Raw genomic sequence first — 25,048 nt, forward strand, 5'->3', positions numbered from 1 at the left:
ATGTCGCTAATAGACACACCGTGTATGTTGTCACAGCCGTGGTGTCTGTGATGCCAGATGGTCTGGTAATGAGGCTTCCAGCACGATCATTGCTCTACTGGTCTGGTGTTGGATTCAATGTTGTCGTGACATCGGCTCTTGAACTTTACTAGTACGTATGTCCTTTTCTCCGTCTATGGGGCCGGTGGGTTAGCAAAGTGGGTGGTGTGTTTGTCCGTATCGTCGAAGTCGTGGGTTCCTTTCCACAATGTGTGAAGTCCATTACAGATGCATTGCACCATAGATAGGGAAGGGATACCTCTCTCTCTCTCTCTCTCTCTCTCTCTCTCTCTCTCTCTCTCTCTCTCTCTCTCTCTCTCTCTCTCTCTCTCTCTCTCTCTCTCTCTCTCTCTCTCTCTCTCCGTGTCATAAAATATAGATGAGTAGGGTGTAAACAATGAATAGGCTCATCAGCGTGGATTTGTCATAATCAGGAATAATGATTAATGATTAATGGCCACCGAATCCCCCATTCACTACTTTCGTTACTCTGCGCCTGTGAGATCTAGTTGGTGAAAACAGTCCTTGACCCTTTAACAGAATTTTTTTTAAATAAATTGAACGATGACGGTTTTATTGTTCAAACATTTCAATGGTATCAAATAGAGATAAATGGTGACAGACTTGATGGCGAACAGAACCTGGGATCAGAACCTTGACATCCGCCCCCATTCGCGAGAAGAAGAATCATAAAACCACGACTTCTCATGCAATATTACGATTATAGATTACAGCATTTCAGTTTGCAGAAGTAGGAATCAGTCATTTGATGCGGTAAAGATTCCTTCTGTCAGTCTTAAGCTAATCTGAGTGTAAATGCTTCTATTTTCCGTTAAATAATATATTACAGCTTCGCAATAGAACATAGCTCAAGTGATGCAGATCTTAGACGGTTATCACTCTGCTGAAACCCACGTTAATGGTGCTGACAAACCCTAAAATTATAATCAGGGATTCAAAACTACGGGTATTGGATCCTGGTATTGCAAAGGGGCGAAACACTGCACACCGCTGATATACAATTCATGGGACTATCATACCACGGTCAGGTGACGCAACGAGCCTCAAACAGGTTCGTAAAGCATGGTTAAACTTGAACTTTGACAGTTACGCGGGACAAAAAACTTGCACACCCGTAATGGCGGCCGAAAGCAGAGACACCTGTCGGTAAAGGGGAGATAACCAGCTTTTTCTGTGGCATTGTGTCTATCCAGACCGCATGCCATACACCTTGATGAATTATTTGACACGACGACTTTCAGAATAAAACATGTCTTAAACGTGAGTATTAGTGTAGCTGTTTGATGATATGATTTGTACCTTAGTGTCTTGGGTTTCAGGGTCGTAATAAACAAGCTGGAACAACTGCTACGAGATGTGTCCAGTCTACAACACTCAGTGGACCAGTTGGACGCTGATATTCAGAGTTCCCTGTGAGTATTGTTTGTTTGTTTGTTTGTCTGTTTCTTGTTTATAGCTCAATCTGTCATATTGCAGCTATATGGCGGCGGTCTGTAAATAGTCGAGTCTGAACCAGATAACCAGTGATTGATATTATGAGTGCTTTTGGCGCCGCTTTGAACAGTGTTCCAGTTATATAAAGGCGTGTCAGTTTAATGTGGGAGGGAAGCCCGAAGTCAGGCCGGTCTCTTACCACTTTGGTGAATCCCTCGAGCATTGGTGTGGTGCGGACAAACCTAGACACATAATCTGGGAGAACTCGGATTCGAACCCACGATTAAAGGTTTCTGGCGGGCACAAGGGACGCAACTCTGCAAAGCGAATTGCTGCGCCTTAGACGACTATGCCACCCGTGCCCCCACTGATATAATTCGATATGCCCCGTACCTTCGGGATATGAAGAAACCCAAGGCTGGTGTAGGCGTATTTCATCTGTCATATATGCATCATAATGTACAATCCAGTGATCGATATTGTGAGCAACAATCCACGCCGTCGGGGTACGATGACACGTCATCAACCAAGATACCGATCCATTTGGTCAGCTACTTTCCATGACGAGATGTTTGTGTTTGCAATTGTATATTATACTGAGGTGTAGAGGGTATTATATGAGTGTTCATGTCATACTATGTTTACGAAACGAGTGTCTAAACTCTGGTATTTCCCGAGCGAGAGCCAGAAATACCAGAATTTAGAAACTCGTGTCGTTAACATAGTATGACATGAACAATCATATAATGTTCTATTTATTCACGAAGAAGTCTAAATACAGAGACGATTTTAGTGTTTACCTATAAGGACATCAGGTCGCAACAGCAGCGGAACCACAATTTGTCGAAAGACGTCAACAATCTTCAGCTATGACGTCTTTTCTAGTGTGACGTCATTCCAACCTCACGCCACAATAAGATTCGAATGACGTCAACAATGCTGTCCGGATGATGGAAACAATACACTGTTGTCTCGTAGCGTGATATGACCCTAGGGCGCTAATGATTTTTATGAACCCTGATATGTTTTCCCTCGTAGGTAATAAAGGTTTTTATTGCACATAATGTCTAGATGTACCGTGTGACATATATATTAAAATAATCAAAAAGCTGTGACCTCATAGTCTTGGCCTCATAGTCGTGACCTCTTAGTTTTGACCTCATGACCTTTATCCCGATGACATCTCGTGCTTCTGGGCAAACCATAAAATTTCATTTGCTATTTTCAAAAAAACATGCGACTACAACCGTTTCCGACAAAACGTAGTGAAAAAACTATGTAAATTGAACATGCACCAATGTGAAGAGGCGTACCAAATGGTACTTTTTGATCTTTTTGACTTGTTTATTGGATCGAGAATAGTTTAAGTGTCAGCAAAGATTAATGTGTTTTGAACGCACAAGTGAAAACACCATTGCGTTGGTTTCAAAACATAACGACAACCAATAAGCTATAGAGCAATTCAAAGGTTGTTTGGTTTTGGCGAAAACGGACCCCGAGTTCCTTTGAACAAATCTCTGGATTTATGAGCTAAACATATATGTATATATGCCTTGTAATAATTAAATATCAAAACTTTTTATGATGCGGATGATACAAGCAATGTACGGCGTGTGTGTTTTAGTGCTGGCGTTCTGGGCCAGTAGTCGATAGCACGGAACTCCCTTGGGACGTCCCACCTTAATAACAGACAGTCAAAGGCACCGAATTTGTCCATAAACCTTTTTAGGCCTTCCTAAAAAAGAGGGATTCATTTCTACACCAGTCAAAACCCAGAAACCAAAACATCAGTGGTAGGGCGTTGTCAAAGAACCTTGAAAAGCACGATGCTTATTACATCGACCACCCGATATTTGACAAGATGTCGTGATATAGCTGGAATATTGCAGAGTGTGACTGTAAACAACTAACAAATAAATAGCTGGAGTATGTATAGTACTGCCTGACTAGATTTCCAATGAGATATTACACAATCCACCTCGCACCTGGCAATCTTAGTCTGTCCAATTGTCCATGTACCATATCATTTTCCCTTCCGACCGGCCCTTTCTGTAATGTTACGACCTTAACTAAAGCAAGTCTAGATTTTCCACACGTTCCAATCTCACTGGGGCTCCTTTTCCATTTACATACATTTGTTGTTTCTATCAAAATTATATATTTTGAGAGACTAAGCGCAAGTGTACTGACAATGTATATGTTACGTCCAACGTTTAGTATATACTGATTATCTATCTTTTCAAGATTGAATAGGTCTTCAGCAACCCATGCGTGCCGTAAAAGGCGACTGTGCTTGTCTCTAAGAAGCGACTAACGGGATCGGGTGGTCAGATTCGCTGACTTGGTTGATGCATGTCATCGTATCCCAGTTGCGTATATCGATGACCATGATGTCATTCACTGGATTGTCAGGTCCTGACTCGATTGTTTACAGACCATCGTCATATAACTGGAATTTTGCTGAGTGCAGCGTTAAACAACAAACAAACAAACAAATGAATATTATTGACTGATTTCATTGAATATGAGCTTCGATGCTTGTTTGGAATACATGTTTATGTCCTTTGAGAATTCGTACCAAAGAGTTCATTTTTACGAATTCCTTTAATTTCTTTGTACGCTATTAGGTATTTAGAACTATCTCGTAAATGTGCAGAGATTTTTCATATGGTTATTTGTAGGAACATTTTTCAAAGAAATGCTTTTAAATATCAAAATTTCCATTTTCTAATATCATATTTTTATATTTGCTAAATTCTTTTTAATAATTCGCAGAATTTCTGCTCGGTTATCCTATATACACGCAAAACAACTTAAATACTTGATCTCTTGATTCGCCATCGACTCGTTGATGTCCAAAATGACATTAACTGTTATACGGAAGAGGTAAACCTCTTTTTACCATTACTCAATCATGTTTTAGAAAGCCAAATGTCCATGAAAGCTTCCGAATTTGACAAATGGCAAAAAGTCAGAATTTCGGCTTATCTCTGCGCGTTCTTAGGGAGTGTTGACGTGTTACCTCCAAGCGATGGTGTACCTCTGTGTGTAGACAACGCGCATTACATAGCAACGCTGATAAGCCGCGGGAGGTCATATGGAATTAAACAAAGGAATTGCAAAACAACAAATAAAAGAAGAATGGAATCAGTATTGTCATCGAGACGGAAACTCCTTGAGTGCCACGATTGTTTGAGAAATCGGTAAGGAGGCGCGTTTGATAAAGCTGGGGTGTTGACAGCGACGTTTCGGTAACAGCTGCAGCATCCAGTTGCGTCTCTATCACTCTCGTGGGAATACAGGGAACATAAAAGTCACACCAGAATTTATTTTTATCGCCATATTAACGACTTGTCGTGAAGATGAGAATATCTGACGTCCAAATGGGCAATGGGTGGAAGAAAACTTCAAAAGAACGTTGTGATATAGTGTTGTCTTTGCGCATATTTGAATGATGAAGTTGATTACATATGTCGTTGGTTTCCGAATAATTATAAAAATAATAATAATAATAATAATAAAAATGATAATGATAATAATAATAATGATGCACACTTGTTTTGTGCATTTTAAAAAATAAGGATGATAATGATGACGATGATAATGTATAAATTTGTAATGAGCTTTTTCAAAGATGATGATGGTGACAAAATAATAATAACAATAAATTTAAAATAATAATAATAATACGCACGTATGTAATAGTTCATTCTATTATTATTATTATTATTATTATTATTATTATAGTTTTTATTATTATTTATAGCTGGTGTTAACATTTTCCCTTCTTTTCCATATCTTTAACCAATGATGTCCATTAGGGATATGATTTGAAAGACACGACTTTTGACAAAATTTATTTAAGTTTCTTCTTACTTATTACAACTATACAACCAGATACACAGGGTCAACCATTGTTTCGCAAACAGACCCAACATGAGGGTGATTGCACCGTCACAACATGCCAAGGTGGAACTCAACTGTTAACGTAACAAAGTATATCTAGGACGCCAGGCGTTCATTTGCATCTGTTGTTCGCCATCGCATTAATTACACGCCTGTATACTCTTACGAACAGAAGAAGTTGGGGGGGGGGGGGGGGGGGGGGAGTGACAAATATCGTCGTTTGATTCATCCGCAATGAATAAGCCGGATGAAATATGAATGGTACTTCCGATCGATACCAGAGATTATTATATTACTCGTTTAGCAAATGACTTGCTTTGTCGCGCTTAACCTGGTCATTCCCAATGGAGTTTCAAAGCCACGTGTGGTGGGATTACAAAGGTGGTAGACTCGGCAAAAAACGGCTTCTTTGTCTAATCAACAAGTCCCAGTCGGGAGACGAGCGTCATTAAGACCACTATATTTGGTTAATCAAATGATTCCACGTATAAAGCATCTTGCTGGTATTGAACTAATGAAGTTACGGCCCGGCTTCGCGTCTCTCATAGATGGCGCATCCAACGAGCTTCTTACGGGGATTACCCAAGGTTCCGTCTTGTAGCCATGTCAGCCATCGTTAAAATGGCCCCAGTTGACGAGAGAAAAACGCTCTAACTCTTGACAGACGGGACATTTAGGATACGTATTAAGTCGATGACTGATGCTTAACCATTAAGTGTGGTCAGGGAGATAGCTTTTTACGTTAAGCATTGTAGGTTGACAAGAAAGTACCATACGGGGATGCTGATCAACGAGCCTTTACGGTAATCTACGGGGATTGTCTGGCAGAATACGGCGCATGACAAAGCCACTTCTCCCGCTTTGAGGTCCTTCGCAAAGACTTTGTGTCTTCTGGATGGTGAACAGATTACACCACCCCCAAAATAACAATCATGTTGCATGTGTGTAAGTGAGTGATTAGGTTAAAATTAGGGCTGGCACGGGTAACTCGGGTACCCGGGTCGGGTGGGTACTGAGTAGGACCCGGGTACCCACAGGACTACCCGGACCCGTTTTAATGACAAAAATTATCTAGAACTCTATGGTTACAGTACAAGTCACTAATGTTCGCATTTCTTTCTGACTATGCACCCATTCCTCCTGAATTTTCCTATGGTTGAATAAAAATATAACTTAATTCAGCTTCAGTGTATGAATGACCAGATTGTTTAATACATGTATGTAAATACTTTTTGCCAGGGCTTTGCTAAAATGTTCGCAATCGGACATCTCCTGAGACCTACAGAGGGTACCCGTGTAGGGTCAGGTGAAATGGGGGTGGGTACCCGGGTAGTAAATTTGGACTCGTCCCAGCCCTAGGCTAGTTAAAATCCTGATGTTCTTTAAACAACTAATATTCAAATATAGAATCACAAAATGAATTCAATCTTTACAGTTCCTACAATGGGAATGTATCAATATTATACCATTACAAAATGTGCCGCAGCGTTAATTTTAAGCTGGTGGTTATTTAATTATAAATTCTGGTCTCCTTTTCATTTATTGTTTAATTGATTCACTTTGTCCATTTGATATACGTGGTAAAATAGGCTTGTATTGTTGTATTGTATAAAAAACTTGAAATATATATAAAATGCACAAAAAATAAAAAATATTCATATTGTTAACAGGACATGTAATATTGTATAAAGCTTCCTGTCCATACAGAACAGTTGAATAACCATTAACATATCACATATTTTCATCAACATTGTTTGGAGTACCACAACGCATCGTCTTAACAAAATAGTGACAGTGAGATAGTATGGTTTTACGCCGCTTTTAGCAATATTCCAGCAATATCACGGCGGGGGACACCAGAAATGGGCTTTACACATTGTACCCATGTCGGGAATCGAACCCGGGTCTTCGGCGTGACGAGCGAACGCTTTAACCACTAGGCTACCCGACCGCCCGACCGCCCGTTATAGCCACATTATAGATCGACCCAACCAAAGCCTCTCTGGATACTATCGAGACTTTGGTGCCGACAATTTCCTATACCGCTGGGGTGTTTGTTAGAGACGGAATATATTTTGGTCGCAAGTCAATTGTTTGCTCAAAAAGGAGCCCAACTATTATGTTTTTAACAAAACAATTTCCGGAAATGCAGCATGTCCTGCGAACAAGTTATTTCTGACCTGCGGGAAAATGCTGTTTCTTGTATTTTCGCGAAGAAATCATCTTTTTCTAAAACAAGTTCCAGCAACCCGAACATCAACAGTCGGTGCTTTGTAATTACAGTGCCTTTGCAACCTCATGATAACCCAGATCCCTGGGGACCAGGGGTAGAATCCAGCACCTATTGCTAGTTGTAAGAGGCCCCTGAAGATCCGGGGTAGAATAGGTCTTTAGCAACCCATGCTTGCCGTAAATAATGACTTGTAATGCTTGTCGGCAGAGGCAACGAATGGGATCGGATGGTCAGGCTCGCTGACATGGTTGATGCATGTCATCGTATCCCAATTGCGTGGATTGATGCTCATGGTGTCAATCACTGGGTTGTCTGGTCCAGACTCGATTCTATACAGACCGCATTCATATAGCTTGGATATTGCTGAATGCGGCGTTAAAGAACAAACAAACAAACAAACACAAAAGCTACTTGCAACAGGCGCCTCAATTGAGAGCCAGTAGGGATTCTGGAGAACCCGATTGGTCTTCAGTAGCCTTTGATGGTCATACGAGGCAACGTAATGGATCGGGTGGTCAGTCTCGGTCACTTAGTTGAGGACGTTTCAGCGTACCCTGACGGCGTGGATCGTCTGGATTGTTTGGTCCAGGGCCCACTTGCACAAAGCGATCTTAGCGCTAAGACTATTGTAAGCCTATGCTGAAGTATGGGAGTTACGATCATCTTAGCGATAAGATCGCTTTGTGCAAGTGGGCCCTGATTCGATTATCTACAGAATATTGCTGAATGCGGTGTTAAACAACAAACAAACAAATGAATATTATTGAGGTACTCGCGAGTTTATTTGTTTATTAGTTTTATTTTACTTGCCCCCACCCCAATTTTGTAGTCTCGGTTTGGCAGACTAACGGTAATTTCGAAGGCTGCTAAAATGGTGAAGGTCTGTCCTATGTTTCGTCACATGTCTTTCCATCCACATTCAGCTGGCACGCCGTGACGGTAGTCCTGTTTAAAGGGGCGTTAAACAAAACTCGGCGTGGAGCATTGACAAATGAAAGGACCAATTGATGAGTTTACTGTGGGTCGATAAAATCATAATGACGGCTGTCATAGAAATACTGTCTCTGAGATCTCTATTTGGCAATTAGTCGGTAGTTCATTCAGAAGCATGATAATGCTGATTTGTAGAAAACGACCGAGCGTTTCTTCAGACCGTTTATTACAAAGAATAACCTTGAAATGCCTTGTTGACATCAACAACCCGACTGTCAAATCAATACGGACTTGTTTCTGTATGAAGTTTTACAAACATCTCAATATCGATTAGCGTTTGTGTAAATAATTGCGTATAATTGTTTGACATCAAAGTGAAAAATGTCTCAGACATGAATCACGTTATGCTTTTGTTCCACATTAAGCTGACACTCGTGATATAACTGAAATACTGTTTAGAGAGGCGTTAAACCTAGCTCACCCCTATTGATAGGGATGTAGGTATCGGATCAGAGGGTCGGTTTGTGGACAGGTAAACTCTGGTGGATCCAGAATGGGGTGAGGTGGGGGGAGGGTGGAGGGAGGACCAACACCCATTTTTCACCTTACATTTTAACTGCGTCCTCGGCCGAGTCATCTCGTGCCTCATTCGTGACCAACTCGTGTTATTCCGGGACAAGCCGAATAGCGACTCGTGCCCCTCTCATGGCCATTATTGCGACTGGGTTCCGTCTAAGCGCAAACGGGCATACCTAAAACAATTATCAACTCGTTGCGTTATGGTTCACATATATTTCCTCATATATTATATATATTTCAGATGCAATTTAAAGCACATCGGGACGTGCGGAATGACAAAGAACTCGCCTATTCTGATTGTTTTTTTTGTATTTTTTTAGCACAAACAGTCATCAATAGGGGGGACGAGTCTTCTTGCAGGTTACGGAAAGGGGCGAGTGGTGCCGAATCCTCGTGCCTCTGTGAAAATACACAATTCATATACAGAAGTGGGTCTGACAGGGTAACGCTCGGTCGGATTGCCATCGAAATGAACCCTGGGTACAAAAGGCTATATCGAGCTTTACCAGATTTTTGTACTGGAAACCTCGTCTACGCATGCGTTTAGCGAACTGTGGAATGGACACATCCTAGAGTACCGTTCTGTATTCTGATTTTGGTTTGGGTACATTTCTGTGTACCGTAAAGTACCTGGGGTACATATATTTTATGTAGTTCAACAACGACCCAGCGCTAATACATAATGCAGATACAAGCGGATTTAAGAGTAAACTCACTCACTTATATGATGCCAAGCGTTATTCACCATTCGCATCTTTCTGTAGCCTATAATCGTCACGAATGCCATTCATTCGGCATCACTCGCCCATATCCGTAACCTGCATTCGGAAGGAATGACACGAGTCGGTCACGAATAGTATGGCAATAGCACCACACAACATGTTACCAGCCTCGTTAGCATAAGTGGTTAGCATTAGTGAGTGAGTGAGTATGGTTTTACGCCGCTTTTAGCACAATTCCAGCAACATCACGTCGGGGGACAATGGGCTTCACACATTGTATCCATGTCTGGAATCGAACCCGGGTCTTCGGCGTGACGAGCGAACGCTTTAACCACTAGGCTTCCCGGCCGCCCCGTTAGCATTAGTGGTTAGCATTAGTGGTTAGCATTGGGTAATTTGGGCTTAGTTCCCTTCGGCGCCGCAATTCGCTGTGCAGAGTTGTTTCCCTTAGGCATATGGGATCCTGTGACTGTGGCTTTGATTCCCAGAACTTCCCTGATTACGATACTTGGTTTGTCAGCACAATACCTGTGTGCCTGAGTTACACCTGCAAATGAACTCGATGCCAGTTGTTCAGATAAAAACTGCACGAAGGTGCAATGTACACGAAGGTTGTCAATTATTTATTTGCTTTCTAGTTTCCTGATTTTATTTACGTGACAGTATGTCAATCTACAGATGTAGCAGACAGTGTATATCTTTATCTACACAAGAACGATTGAAGCCGCGTCAAGCTTGTCGTACATAACATGAAACCCTTTCGTCTTTTTCACAACATCTCGAAAACGAGAATCTTAATTGAATTATCCAGACAGACCTATCCACATTAATGACTTAGACTCAATTTTACCAGCATATTATCTTTCAGTTGGAAGTGTTAAGTCCACCATAGCGTCTCCTTTGGGAATTGGCCTTGAATTTCTTTTCTTTCTTTTTAAACGGGAGCATAGCCAATAGCGTTACTTCTAAACATCATAGATACATCTTCCCGAAGCAAGGGAGTTAACTGACTGTAAAATTCCAGTTTCCACTCTTGTCAAACTAGGCTGGAATTTCTGGACTCGAGCGTAGAGCTACTAGTGGTTATTACGAGTTACGTCCCTTCTAGGTCCCTCCTGTTGACCAATCAGATACCACATCTCATGTCACGTGCATTTGCTCGAAACAAAATGGCGGCGCCCAGTCAAGACGATCTGATCGATAATCAAGATCGGGGCCCACTTTCACAAAGCCATCTTAGCGTTAAGATTATCTTAAGCCTATGTTAAGGTATGGAAGTTACGATCATCTTAGCGCTAAGATCGCTTTGTGCAAGTGGGCCCTTTATTGTAACAAAATAGGTCTTACCTCCAGAAGTGCATCAAATCACGTGAGGACCTTGATTAAAAAACATGAAAAGATATGCAAAATATCTGTCGACGCTCAATTGGCGGTACACATGCTTTGCAAAGCCTGCAATCGACCGAACTCGGCATGGCAGCTTACGAACCAAGTGCCGATTTCATTACGCGATTTTGATTGGACTATGCATAGACTCGTTAGTACCAGCCAAAATATAGAACCATCATTCCAACCTAGTTTGTCAAGGGTGGAAACTGGACTGAAAGTCGGGAAGGTTAATACGAGACACTGTGGAAGTCCAGTCCAGTCCCAGTGACCTGCATCACTTTGGGCTTTCCTCCCACATTAAGCTGACACGCCGTGATATAACTGGAATAATGTTAAAAGCGGCGTTAAACCCAACTCACTCACTCACTCACCTGTCATAGCTGGTGGGTATTGCAACACACAGCCTCCCAATTGCGGGTCTTCTTTAACTTGTCTAAAGTAGCATACATTACAACATTTGAGTGAGTGAGTGAGTGAGTGAGTATGGTTTTACGCCGCTTTTAGCAATATTCCAGCAATATCACGGCGGGGGACACCAGAAATGGGCTTCACACATTGTACCCATGTCGGGAATCGAACCCGGGTCTTCGGCGTGACGAGCGAACGCTCTAACCACTAGGCTACCCGGCCGCCCCTACAACATTTGTAGTAGCAGGCATTAGCAGTGGTGTTTAAGGCTAAAATCAAATATACATGGACTGCCATTTAACCGTGCGTAGTTCGCCTTTAAGCCTGTCATATTGATGGCTATGAGGTAACCTAGATCGTTCCCACTGACGTCCCATTCCCACTGGCACTGCGATATTGTTTTCATAAGAAAGCGGGTATTTGTTTGGTGTAAAGTAAGTAAAATAGTTGCATAATAGATAAGCGAATGTTTTACGCCGCTTTACGCCGCTTTTATCAATATTTCATCAATATCACGACGGAGGACACATGGCATGTGCTCCAAACACAAATGTTGTGAATCCAACCTTGGTCTGCGGCGTGACGACCGAGCGCTTTAACACGAGGCTGCTCCAGCGCCCAAATTAAAATGAACTAGTCCATACGCATTGCATATAAGAACTTACAATAATGTTGCTTTCTGCTCTAATCTATATTTCTTCAAAAAATATTTTTTATGTATTGATCATAACGTTAATTCTAATCGATCTCTTTCAAAACGATCAGGCTAAGTAGCTATTGTTTGTAGAGGTATCAATTAATATATATCAATAACGGTAATTGGAGGGCAAACATAGGTATTGACGGATGCTGTGCATATCTATTAATAACTTTTTTCTGAAGGATGCTATGTACCAGGACATAATTAATATTTCACGAGACAACACCGTATTTGGAATATTCTCACGGAAAACTTAATGAAGGCAACGGTATTCTATGTGTACTTATTCTTGGTTACATCGTCAAGAGCTGCCACAATTAAATTGATCCCTGCTGAAGGAGATGCAGCTAAGAGCTTGCTGGTCTTTGTTTTTCTGATTGGCATTCCATTTTAAATCATCAAATAAAATTAATAAAAATTGTTTCAGAATTAAACCGACAAGACGAATGAGGACACATGGAGCGAGGATGTTACACTGATGTTGTGTTTTGGTTGTTTTTGTTGTTATTTTCTAGAACGAGGCATGCCCAGTACACATTAAGGTCAAACCTGTTCGTTTTGCTGCACCGCGTTTCCCCTAACTGACACCACCGCCATGTTTTTATCCGGATAGTGTAATGCCCGAGCATTAATTGGAGATCCGGCTTTTATTCAAGACCTCGCGTTATGGTTATGACCAGGTTGCATTTGGACACCTGGTGTCTATTAGACACCGGAGCTGCATGACTTCACCTTGAAGTATGGGGCTATTAATTAATGATATGGTTTCTAAATAGGGAGCATTCATTGTCAAGTCCCGGTGTGTTTGGGAGACACGACGTCTTATATAGGCCAAGCATGTATGTCTCCGCCATACATTAGGGAGTCTTCATTAAAAGGTTTCCAGTCCATGTTTATTAGACCATTATGATTAAGAGATCTGAATTCTTTTCTCACAAATTTGTTTCAGCCCCAGCGAGGAAATACGGTAAACATATACGATAGGTATTCTAGAGTTAGTGGTCATTTAGTCGGGATATTGTTGTGCTGTTTTAGAGCGTAGGTAAGCCTTTTATACTTTCGGGCTTAGGGGTGGCCCAGTCGTCTTTGGCGTCACAATCCGCCGTGCAGAGTTGCGTCCCTTGTGAATCTACCGCCCTCGGGCCTGTTCCACAAAGCGATCTTAGTGCTATGATTGTCGTAAGCCTATGTTAAAGTATGGGAGTTACGATCATCTTAGCGCTGAGATCATTTTGTGGAACGGGGCCCTGGTAATGTTTCTAGGTTTGTTAGCACCATGCCCGTGCTCGTGGGTTTCACCAAAGTGGTAAACGTCTGAGACCTGCGTCACTTCGTCCTTTGAGGATTTCACCGACTCTCGTCAGAAGACTATGTAGGTCAAACTATATAGGCGCTATAGTTTGAAGATGTGACATCCAGTACTACAGCTAGCTCAGATGTGTTTTGTAGAGTGTAGGTCGAGTGCCATTTCTTGCCAAGGATGAGTGATGTCAGTGGGATAGAGTATGACATGTTGTCGGTATCCGATGACCTTGTTTGTCCACCTTAAGGCAGCAGGTGTTTGACCATAGAGTACAGACAGACGTTCTTTTCGTACTCTTTGGCCATGAGGCCAGAAGAATAGTGACAGTTTTACAAAATTCATGTATGGGGAGCCTATTAAGATCAGTTTTATGTAATTCTAAACAGTTGTAGACAATTTATCTTGTGAAACGTTGTTTACAACAAAAGCGTGTCTTAAAATATGTAAAAGATTTTTGTTGGTTTGGGTTACTGGTATAGAAATTCGGGAAATATTTCTTCTTTGCCCTTCATAAAAGGGCATTGAATAAAATATGAAATTCATCTCACGGAAAATGCACATAGCTAAACTAACAGACCTGGCACATAGCTAAACTAATATCATTAACTTTTAATCCTTTAAACAGTTGAATATTTAAATTAAAGCTACCACATCTGAACTTTGTTAAGAATATTGTGGAGACGATAGAGCTTGCAGACTGAACTCGGGAGCAATGCTGGTTTTAAATGTAGAGTATGATCATATCACGTGAGAGTTTGCTTTGTCAGATTACCATTTCAGATAATAAAGGTTTGTTGTTTAAAAAGGGTACAAAAATAGTTCCCAGTTTCCAACATCTTAAGAAACCCGAGCGTAGGAAAATTCATGGCGTGTCCATGGGACGCAACTCTGCACAGCGACTCGTGCCGTGCCCCCTCAAACTGACCAAGTCCAGTTAACATCTCCATTATCGTCTAAACGCTGACCATAGAGTACTTATGCTATGATTGCAAGAAGTGATCGTTCAGTGTTATTTCTATCTTTGATGTAAGTCATGAAGTGTTCGAGTCCTTTGGTTTATGGACAGCGATCAAGCATATTTCAACCTTATTCATCCAGCCATTTTAATATTATCATATTCATAACTTTAATATCTTCACATCTTTTACAGGTATGTTTTCAGGTATGTGATTAATCCAATTGACAGGAAGATAGTCCCATAGACTTAGACATTTCTGCAATTGAATACACAGACTCCGTTGCGAATTTACTGGCGTGTGGGAGTAAACTCTATGTATGAACACGATCTTCTGAAGTTCATGGACTTTAAGCCGTTCAGTTACTGGCGTGGGAGAGTAAACTCTATGTATGAACACGATCTTCTGAAGATCATGGACTTTAAGCCGTTCAGTTACTGGCGTGGGAGAGTAAACTCTATGTATGAACACGATCTTCTGAAGATCATGGACTTTAAGCCATTCACTGTCATGAGTATAACGGTACTTACATCCAAAGTTTCTTTTTACCGTTACACCCCTATTTGATAAATATTGCAATGCTCTGCTTTTGGATTGTTAACCTCCAGGTATTGATCCTTCGAATATGTTGGGATACACAGTGCTTATCGGCCGAACACTATTTTCTTATTGTTACCTACAAATTCGGGATGGCTACGTTCGTGTACGTCAGTCCGGAACACTTGTTGTGCAGTGACACCCGTCAATAGCATCTCGGACGAGTACAATGTCACAGTGTCAGTCTTTTCTGTATATACAGTGAAATCTCGTAAAGGATGGTGGTACCGTTAGCGCGAATATATATGACATTCCTAACAAAACGGCTATCTTAACAGGGTCCAGAAAATGATGATGATGATGATGATGATGATGATGATGATGATGATGATGATGATGATAGAGCATGTGCAACACGACTAAGTTTACAAGCCGCATACTGGAGTATTACAAACAAAGACCTGCCAGGGTTTGAACGTCCAAAATATACTCCCGGGCAAAAGAAAGTATACACTTGAAAAGTGGAATTAAACAAGACACTACAAATGTTATCAAAACGTCCCTACACGCCGAAACACTGCAAAACCAAAACACAACTTTGATACCCATATCACATATATCACCATCGAATAATCATTTCTTGTTTGATTCATTTTTAGCATAAAACGCGCATGCGTACAAACAAGGGTGTATACTTTCTTTTGCCCGGCAGTATATGTGTATTGTGATTAACCAGACCGACAGTTGGGTATTAGTCAGTTATACCACACTTCCTCGGTATATACAGCTCTGGTCGTGAGATCTGGGAGGCCCCACGACCAAAGCTTAGGGGTATTGACAGATGCCCCGAGGAAAGTGAGGTTCCAAATATTACATGCACGGGGTCTATGTTCTGCAGACCAACAGACGACTGTTCCCTTGGAGTGGACAAGAACTGTCACCCTATGTATATCCTCAGTCAGATGTGGCTCAAGAATCACTTGTCCAATCCCTACAGGTCGCCGGGCAAGCGGTCAGTGAGGGATACCTCCAGCGTGATTGGGCACTCTCGGACAACAAGGTGAGTGAGTGAGTGAATGGGTGAGTGAGTGAGTGAGTGAATGAGTGAGTAAGCGGTGTCTAACGCTGCTTTGAACAGTTTGTTTGTTTGTTGTTTAACGCTGCACTCAGCAATATTCCAGCTATATGACGGCGGTCTGTAAATATTCGAGTCTGGACCAGACAATCCAGTGATTGACAGCATGAGCGTCGATCCACGGAATTGGGATACGGTGACATGCATCAACCAAGTCAGCGAGCCTGACCACTCGGTCCCGTTAGTCACTTATTTCGACAAGCATAGTCACTTTGTATGGCCAGCAAGGGTTGCTGAAGACCTATCCTATCCCGGATCTTCGCGGGTCGCTTTGAACAGTATTCCAGTTACCTCAGGTTAATGTGGTGAGAAATTCCGAAGTAACAGTAGTAACAGTAGATCGTTTACCACTTTGGTAGAACCCACTAGCTATGGTGCAGACAACCCTAACAACATAATCAGGGCAAACCGGGATTCAAACCCACGATCATCGGATTCTGGCACGCCCAAGGGACGCAACTCTGCATAGTGAATCGCGGCGCCTTGGGCGACTGGACCAACAAAGCCCACTGGTGATTTGTAGTGAGTGAATGAGTATGATTTTACGCCGCCTCTAGCATTAGTCTAGCAATATCACGGCAGGGGACACCAAAAAGGGCCTCACATACCTATGTGGAGAATCGAACCCGGGACTTCGGCATGACGATCGTACGCTTTAACCACTAGGCTAGACAACCGCTCTCGGTGATGTATGACTTAAAAAAGAATTTCTGAATACGTTCCGAAAAGATTCCATGTTCCAACTTTATGTACTTCACTTTCTGTCTTTTCCACACTTGTCATTTTTTTCTCGTTGCAGATCGGTAGAGGATCTCTACAGAAAAAGATACATGCTTAGGTCGCTACGTGCCGTTCTGGCCAACACCCAGCGGATTATTAAGGCTGAGAGGTAATGCGCGCGTTGCAAGGCGGAAGTGCTCGGTGCCTGGCAACAACCTTCTTTGAGAAACAATTCTATCCACGTCCAAATTCATTTACAGTAAAGTACGGTTATAACGAACTCAAAGGGACTACTAATTTTAGTTCGTTATAACCGTAGTTCGTTATAAGCATATATACAGCATAACTGCAGCAAATAGTAGGGACAAAAAAGTAAGTTCGTTATATCCGTAAGTTCGTTATAAGCGTGTTCGTTATAACCGTAGTTTTCTGTACTTTTAGAAGCACCGTGACCTCATATCACAACCATATATTTCCTGTAGACTTTGGTTTGTAACGTTATATTATTTTGTGAATAACTCGACATTCAACTGCAATTTTAATTCCATTGAACATTAACAAACGAATGTCTGAGGCTGTTGAGAATTTAACAAACGAATGTCTGAGGCTGTTGAATATTAACAAACGAATGTCTGAGGCTGTTGAACATTAACAAACGAATGTCTGAGGCTGTTGAACATTAACAAACGAATGTCTGAGGCTGTTGAACATTAACAAACAATTGTCTGAGGCTGTTGAACATTAACAAATGATTGTCTGAGGCTGTTGAACATTAACAAACGAATGTCTGAGGCTGTTGAACATTAACAAACGAATGTCTGAGGCTGTTGAACATTAACAAACGAATATCTGAGGCTGTTGAACATTAACAAACGAATGTATGAGGCTGTTGAACATTAACAAACGAATGTCTGAGGCTGTTGAACATTAACAAACGAATATCTGAGGCTGTTGAACATTAACAAACGAATGTATGAGGCTGTTGAACATTAACAAACGAATTTATGAGGCTGTTGAACATTAACAAACGAATGTCTGAGGCTGTTTAACATTAACAAACGAATGTCTGAGGCTGTTTAACATTAACAAACGAATGTCTGAGGCCGTTGAACATTAACAAACGAATGTATGAGGCTGTTGAACATTAACAAACGAATGTATGAGGATGTTGAACATTAACAAACGAATGTATGAGGATGTTGAACATTACGAAACTATGGCTGTTGAAGGTATTGGTTGACCATTTGTTTCAGGAAGAGATCGTGCAACTTGAACCTGGGGTTCCACTGCCAGACCGACGAATACTCCTCCATAGCCGACCTGTACGACTTCCTCTCCAGCGACATCAGCCCGGGCAAGAGGAAGAGGACAGTGGGCGACTCTCTCAACACATCGTGAAGTAAGATACCGGCCGGCCTTCTCCTCTCAGTCTGACCTGCCATGTACACACACATATCAGTAGAGCTGCTTGTATTCATGTCCGCGACGATCCGGGTTGGAATAGGTCTTCGGAAACGCCACTTGTCGACTATGCATGTAGCTCAAGGGGTGCATTTGTTTGAGCTGTTGTTTCTGTTCTCTGGGAACACAGTTCAGAAAAACTCCACTACAAAATATGTCTTCTACCAACCTACGAAGTAGTGGGTGGCATATAATGAATTTGAATCTATTCAATTTATGTTGACCCGTGAAGATCCGGGGTAGAATAGGGCTTCAGCAACCCATGCTTGCCATAAAAGGCGGATTCCGGGGTAGAATAGGTCTTCAGCAACCCATGCTTGCCGTAAAAGGTGACTTTGCTTGTCGTAAAAGGCGACAAACGGGATCGGCAGGTCAGGCTCGCTGACTTAGTTGATGCATGTCATCGTATCCCAATTGCGCTGATCAATGCTCGTGATATAAAAACTAAACAAACAAAACAAAAAAAACTGTATTCATTTATTCACAGTGAGTGGGCAAGATTACGCCGCTTTGAACAATATTCCCGTTTTATCACGGCGTGTCAGCTTAATGTGGGAAAAAAGACCAAAGTGACGCAGGTCTCAGACGTTTTCCACTTTGGCGAAACCCACGGGTATGGTGCTGACAGACCTAGAAACATAATCGGGGCGAACCGGAATTCGAACCAACAATCAAAGGTTTCTGGCGTTCCCAAGAGACGCAACTCTGAACCGCGCATTGCGGCGCCTTAGACGACTGGGCCACCTGTGTCCCTTATGTATTCACAGACCAGTACACAACCTTACACATGTGTCCGGAGGAACGGCTGGCCCTAATAGTTTAAACCTCTGCAATGCGTTGTGCAGAGTTGCGTCTCTTAGGCGTGCAGGATCCTATGATAGTGGGATTCAACCCCAGATTCGCCCTGAGTATGATCTATAGGTTTCACCAACAAAGGACCGCCTCCGTGGTCTAGTTGTTAAGCGTCCGCCCGGAGAGCGGAAGGTCTGGGGTTCGATCCCCGGTCGCGTCATACCAAAAGACGTTAAAAGATGGTACTTGTTGTTACCCTGTCTGGCGTTCGGCATTAGGGGGCTCAAACAAGGACTGGTTGGCTCGGAGTCAGTACACTGTGTCTGAGTGGGGTATTCATGTTACACTGCGGCATGGTATCTCAGTGCGCTAGCACTATAAATCGGCATCAATCCGGACTAGTACAAGCAGCCACACACACACATACACGTACATGCACGTCGCTATATAAGTGCAATAATCTTGGACGCGACGTTAAACCCCATTTCACCTTACCTCACCAACAAAGTGAACGTCTGAGACCTGCATCGCTTCAGGATATCCTCCCATCAAACTGACACCCCGTGTTAAACTCAACGTTGATCGACCCGTGAAGATTCGGGCTAGAATAGGTCTTTAGAAACCCATCATTGCCGTAAAAGGCGACTATGCTTGTCGTAGAAGGCGATTAACGGGATCGGGTGGTCAGGCTCGCTGACTTGGTTGATGCATGCATCGTATCCCAATTGCGTGGATCGATGCTCATGATGCCAATGACTTGAATGTCTTGTCCAGACTCGATTATCTACAGACCGCCGTCATATAGCTGGAATATTGCTGAATCGGCTGAATCGGCGTTAAACAACAAACAAACAAAAACCTTGATCAAAACGGCATTAAATCCAACTGAGCTCACCCACCCACACTCTGACACTATCACCGACAGCAATCAGAACGGTCATGCACCTGTCGTAAAGAATTCATTGTCATCACGTCACTGAACAGAAGGAGAAGAATTTCAACATACTATATTATGGTTACAAATATCGGATAAATGTGAAAGTGGATCCTCATGTCTCCCAATATCCGCATAGAGTTCAACTCGGCTGAACAATTTAGTCATACCAGTAACATATATAGACGCTACACTTCATAGCATTTACTTTTATAAAATGTTGACGGTTATAATTAGTATACATACAAATGACCAACAGAAGTATCGCGATCCATTTATATTATGCGCATAATGGTTAATGTTTTATTATGTGGAACAAAAGGCTGGTGTTAATCCGTTGTTTGCCCTGGTCGAGTACTTGTCTGAGTTAAATGAACCCTCTGTAAGCACGCAGGCAAGATCACAGTCAGATGGTGGGCGTGTTCTGGGGAACAAATGTCATCACATTCCGTTGTCTATGGTTCAAATAGCGAGCGAATATTGTTTTACGCCGCTTTTAGCATTATTCCAGCAATATCACAGCGAGGGACACCAGGAATGGTTTTCACACATTGTACCCATGTGGGCTCGAACCTGGGCCTTCCATTCACGCACCAAGCGTTGTTTCAGCATCATATTTCGCCGTGCAGAGTTGCGTCCCTTAGTTGTACCAAAATCCTTTGATCGTGGCTTGGAATTCCAGATAAGCTTTCACTGTGACCCTTAGTGTGTTAGCTCTAATACCCGCTGTGGCGGGGTTTTAACCGAAGTGGTATAACTGAAATACTGTCTACAGAGATTTAAAATATGCCCACTCGCTCACATCTTAACAGACTGTCTCCGTGGTCTAAAGGTAGAGTGTCTGCCTGAAGATCGGAGGGTCCAGGGTTCGATCCCCGGTCGCGTCATATCAGTTGACGTGAAAAGATGGTACTTGTTGTTACCATGCCTGGCGCTCGGCAATAAGGGGCTTAAGCAAGGCCTGGTCGCCTCGGAGTCAGTATACTGCATGTGAGCGGGGTATTCATGTTAAACTGCGGTATCATATAGGTGTTCAGCAATCTATGCTTGCCCTAAAAGGCGACTATACTTGTCGTAAGAGGCGACTAACGGGATCGGGTGATCAGGCTCGCTGACTTGGTTGATGCATGTCCTCGATCCCAACTGCGTGGATCGATGCTCATGATGACAATGACTGGATTGTCTGGCCCAGACTCGATTATTTACAGACCGCCGTCATTTAGCTGGAATATTGCTGAGTGCGGCGTTAAACAAACAAACAGTCAAACATTATAGTATATATAAGCAGCCCGGGCTAGTACAAGCAGCCACACACACACACACACATACACCATGCACGTCGCTACATATGTGCAATAATTTTGACCACAACGCCAAACCCCATTTAACCTTAAACACAACGTCAAACCCCATTTCACCTCACCAGACGTTGTTTGATCAAGATTGGAACATACTAGGCCTCGGTAAAGCTTTAAAAAGGTTTTATGGCAGACATGTGGAGGACCTTTCCAAATTTGACGCATCAGTGACTCAAATAATATCCGATGCAATTCCTATTTTGACATGCATCATATGTCCCGTGGGTTGTTTTTTCAGGTGAACAATTAACTTGCCTTTGCATGTGTTTGTGACGGATGCCACCGCTAGGGCAGGATACCCTTACTTTGTCGCAAACACCGGGGGTCATCACTATGTGATAGTGATTCCTAAACACATGCTTATGACATAGTCGGAATCGTACAATCGACAATTTGGCAGAGATTTCTTATGAATATGGAAATGGTTTTGCGGCTTATATGTATGTTTATGTTACAGATGTCGACGGGGGGTCGGATGTATACAAGCAGGGAAACAAGCTGAGCAACTTTACAGACCACTACCTGTCACGTGACGTATTTTGTACAGATAAAAACAGGTTGTTTCACTTTTCGACAAGTATGTAATCCAATTGTGAAATAAATTGAACTGGAAGTGGAAGACATAACTGACTTGTTTTCAATGACTGTTTTACTGATTGCTGACACTCGTTAATACAGTAAAACACCATTCATCCAGACGATACGATATTTCCGATTTAACAAAAGCTTGATTAACGAATCTCTGCCTTTTTATGAATAACGTCAGAAGTGCTATAGCTATTTCATGGTGGTCTGTAGTCAGAAGTGTTATAGCTATTTCACGGTGGTCTGTAGTCAGAAGTGTTGTAGATATTTCACGATGGTCTGTAGTCAGTAGTGTTATAGCTATTTCACGGTGGTCTGTAGTCAGTAGTGTTATAGATATATCACGGCGGCCTGTAGTCAGGAGTGTTACATCTATATCACGGCGGCCTGTAGTCAGCAATGTTACAGCTATATCCCGGCAGCCTGTAGTCAGCAATGTTACAGCTATATCACGGCGGCCTGTAGTCAGCAATGTGTCATCAATATCACGGCGGCCTGTAGTCAGCAATGTTACAGCTATATCCCGGCAGCCTGTAGTCAGCAATGTTACAGCTATATCACGGCGGCCTGTAGTCAGCAATTTTAAAGCTATATCACGGCGGCCTGTAGTCAGGAGTGTTATAGCTATATCACGGCGGCCTGTAGTCAGCAATGTTACAGCTATATCACGGCGGCCTGTAGTCAGCAATGTGTCATCAATATCACGGCGGCCTGTAGTCAGCAATGTTACAGCTATATCACGGCGGCCTGTAGTCAGCAATGTTACAGCTATATCACGGCGGCCTGTAGTCAGCAATGTGTCATCAATATCACGGCGGCCTGTAGTCAGCAATGTGTCATCAATATCACGGCGGCCTGTAGTCAGCAGTGTTAAAGCTATATCACGGCGGCCTGTAGTCAGGAGTGTTATAGATATATCACGGCGGCGTGTAGTCAGCAATGTTACAGTTATATCTCTGAGGCCTGTAGTCAGCAATGCGTCATCAGTATCACGGAGGCCTGTAGTCAGCAATGTGCCATCAATATCACGGCGGCCTGTAGTAAGCAATGTTACAGCTATATCACGGAGACCTGTAGTCAGCAATAGTACAGTTATATCACGGCGGCCTGTAGTCAAGAATGTGTCATCTATATCACGGATGCCTGTAGTCAGCAATGTGTCATCAATATCACGGCGGCCTGTAGTCAGCAATGTTACAGCTATATCACGGAGGCCTGTAGTCAGCAATGTTACAGTTATATCCCTGAGGTCTGTAGTCAGCAATGTTACAGCTATATCACGGAGACCTGCAGTCAGCAATGTTACATCTATATCACGGCGACGTGTAGTCAGCAATGTTACAGCTATATCACGGCGGCCTGTAGTCAGGAGTGTTATAGCTATATCACGGCGGCGTGTAGTCAAGAGTGTTATAGCTATATCACGGCGGCCTGTAGTCAGCAATGTTACAGCTATATCACGGCGGGCTGTAGTCAGGAATGTTACAGCTATATCACGGCGGCCTGTTGTCAGCAATGTTACAGCTATATCACGGCGGCCTGTTGTCAGCAATGTTACAGCTATATCACGGCGGCCTGTAGTCAGCAATGTTATAGCTATATCCACGGCGGCCAGTAGTCAAGAATGTGTCATCTATATCACGGCGGCCTGTAGTCAGCAATGTTACAGCTATATCACGGCGGCCTGTAGTCAGCAATGTGTCATCTATATCACGGTGGCCTGTAGTCAGCAATGTTACAGCTATATCACGGCGGCCTGTAGTCAGCAATGTGTCATCTATATCACGGCGGCCTGTAGTCAAGAATGTGTCATCTATATCACGGCGGCCTGTAGTCAGCAATGTTACAGCTATATCACGGCGGCCTGTAGTCAGCAATGTTACAGCTATATCACGGCGGCCTGTAGTCAGCAATGTTACAGCTATATCACGGAGGCCTGGAGACAGCAATATGTCGTCTATATCACGGCGATGTGTAGTCAGCAATGTTACAGTTATATCTCTGAGGCCTGTCGTCAGCAATGTTACAGCTATATCACGGAGGCCTGTAGTCAGGACTATGTCATCTATATCACGGAGACCTGTAGTCAGCAATGTTACAGCTATATCACGGAGGCCTGTAGTCAGCAATGTTACAGCTATATCACGGCGGCCTGTAGACAGCAATGTGCCAGCTATATCACGGCGGCCTGTAGTCAGGAATGTTACAGCTATATCACGGCGGCTTATAGTCAGCAATGAGTCATCAATATCACGGCGGCCTGTAGTCAGCAATGTTACAGCTATATCACGGCGGCCTGTAGTCAGCAATGTTACAGTTATATCCCTGAGGTGTGTAGTCAGGAATGTGTCATCAATATCACGGCGGCCTGTAGTCAGCAATGTGTCATCTATATCATGGAGGCCTGTAGTCAGCAATGTTACAGCTATACCACGGCGGCCTATAGTCAGCAATGTTACAGCTATATCACGGCAGCCTGTAGTCAGCAATGTTACAGTTATATCCCTGAGGTGTGTAGTCAGGAATGTGTCATCAATATCACGGCGGCCTGTAGTCAGCAATGTGTCATCTATATCATGGAGGCCTGTTGTCAGCAATGTTACAGCTATACCACGGCGGCCTGTAGTCAGCAATGTTACAGCTATATCACGGAGGGCTGTAGTCAGCAATGTTACAGCTATATCACGGCGGCCTGTAGTCAGCAATGTTACAGCTATATCACGGCGGCCTGTAGTCAAAAATGTGTCATCTATATCACGGCGGCCTGTAGTCAGCAATGTTACAGCTATATCACGGCGGTCTGTAGTCAGCAATGTTACAGATATATCCCTGAGGTCTGTAGTCAGCAATGTGTCATCTATATATCACGGAGGCCTGTAGTCAACTATGTTACAGCTATTTCA

The 25,048-nt window shown here is 42.8% G+C and overlaps 1 protein-coding gene across 3 annotated transcripts in view; it reads left to right on the forward strand.

Moving 5' to 3' along the window:
* Positions 1-22,179, forward strand: part of LOC139462060 (uncharacterized) — a 50,171-nt gene extending 27,992 nt beyond the window's left edge. For 2 of the 3 annotated variants that reach the window (XM_071243561.1, XM_071243560.1), the window contains exons 3-7: positions 1,380-1,472; positions 16,059-16,220; positions 17,095-17,184; positions 18,269-18,414; positions 22,018-22,179. In XM_071243561.1, coding sequence (XP_071099662.1) covers positions 1,380-1,472; positions 16,059-16,220; positions 17,095-17,184; positions 18,269-18,413 — 490 coding nt within the window. In that variant the 3' untranslated portion in view covers position 18,414; positions 22,018-22,179. The remainder of the gene's footprint in view (positions 1-1,379; positions 1,473-16,058; positions 16,221-17,094; positions 17,185-18,268; positions 18,415-22,017) is intronic. The other variant, XM_071243562.1, reaches the window with a different exon arrangement.
* Positions 22,180-25,048: the final 2,869 nt, after the last annotated feature.

The sequence above is a fragment of the Haliotis cracherodii genome, unplaced genomic scaffold (assembly GCF_022045235.1).
Source record: "Haliotis cracherodii isolate W230 unplaced genomic scaffold, xgHalCrac1.p SCAF_15, whole genome shotgun sequence".
NCBI lineage: Eukaryota > Metazoa > Mollusca > Gastropoda > Lepetellida > Haliotidae > Haliotis > Haliotis cracherodii.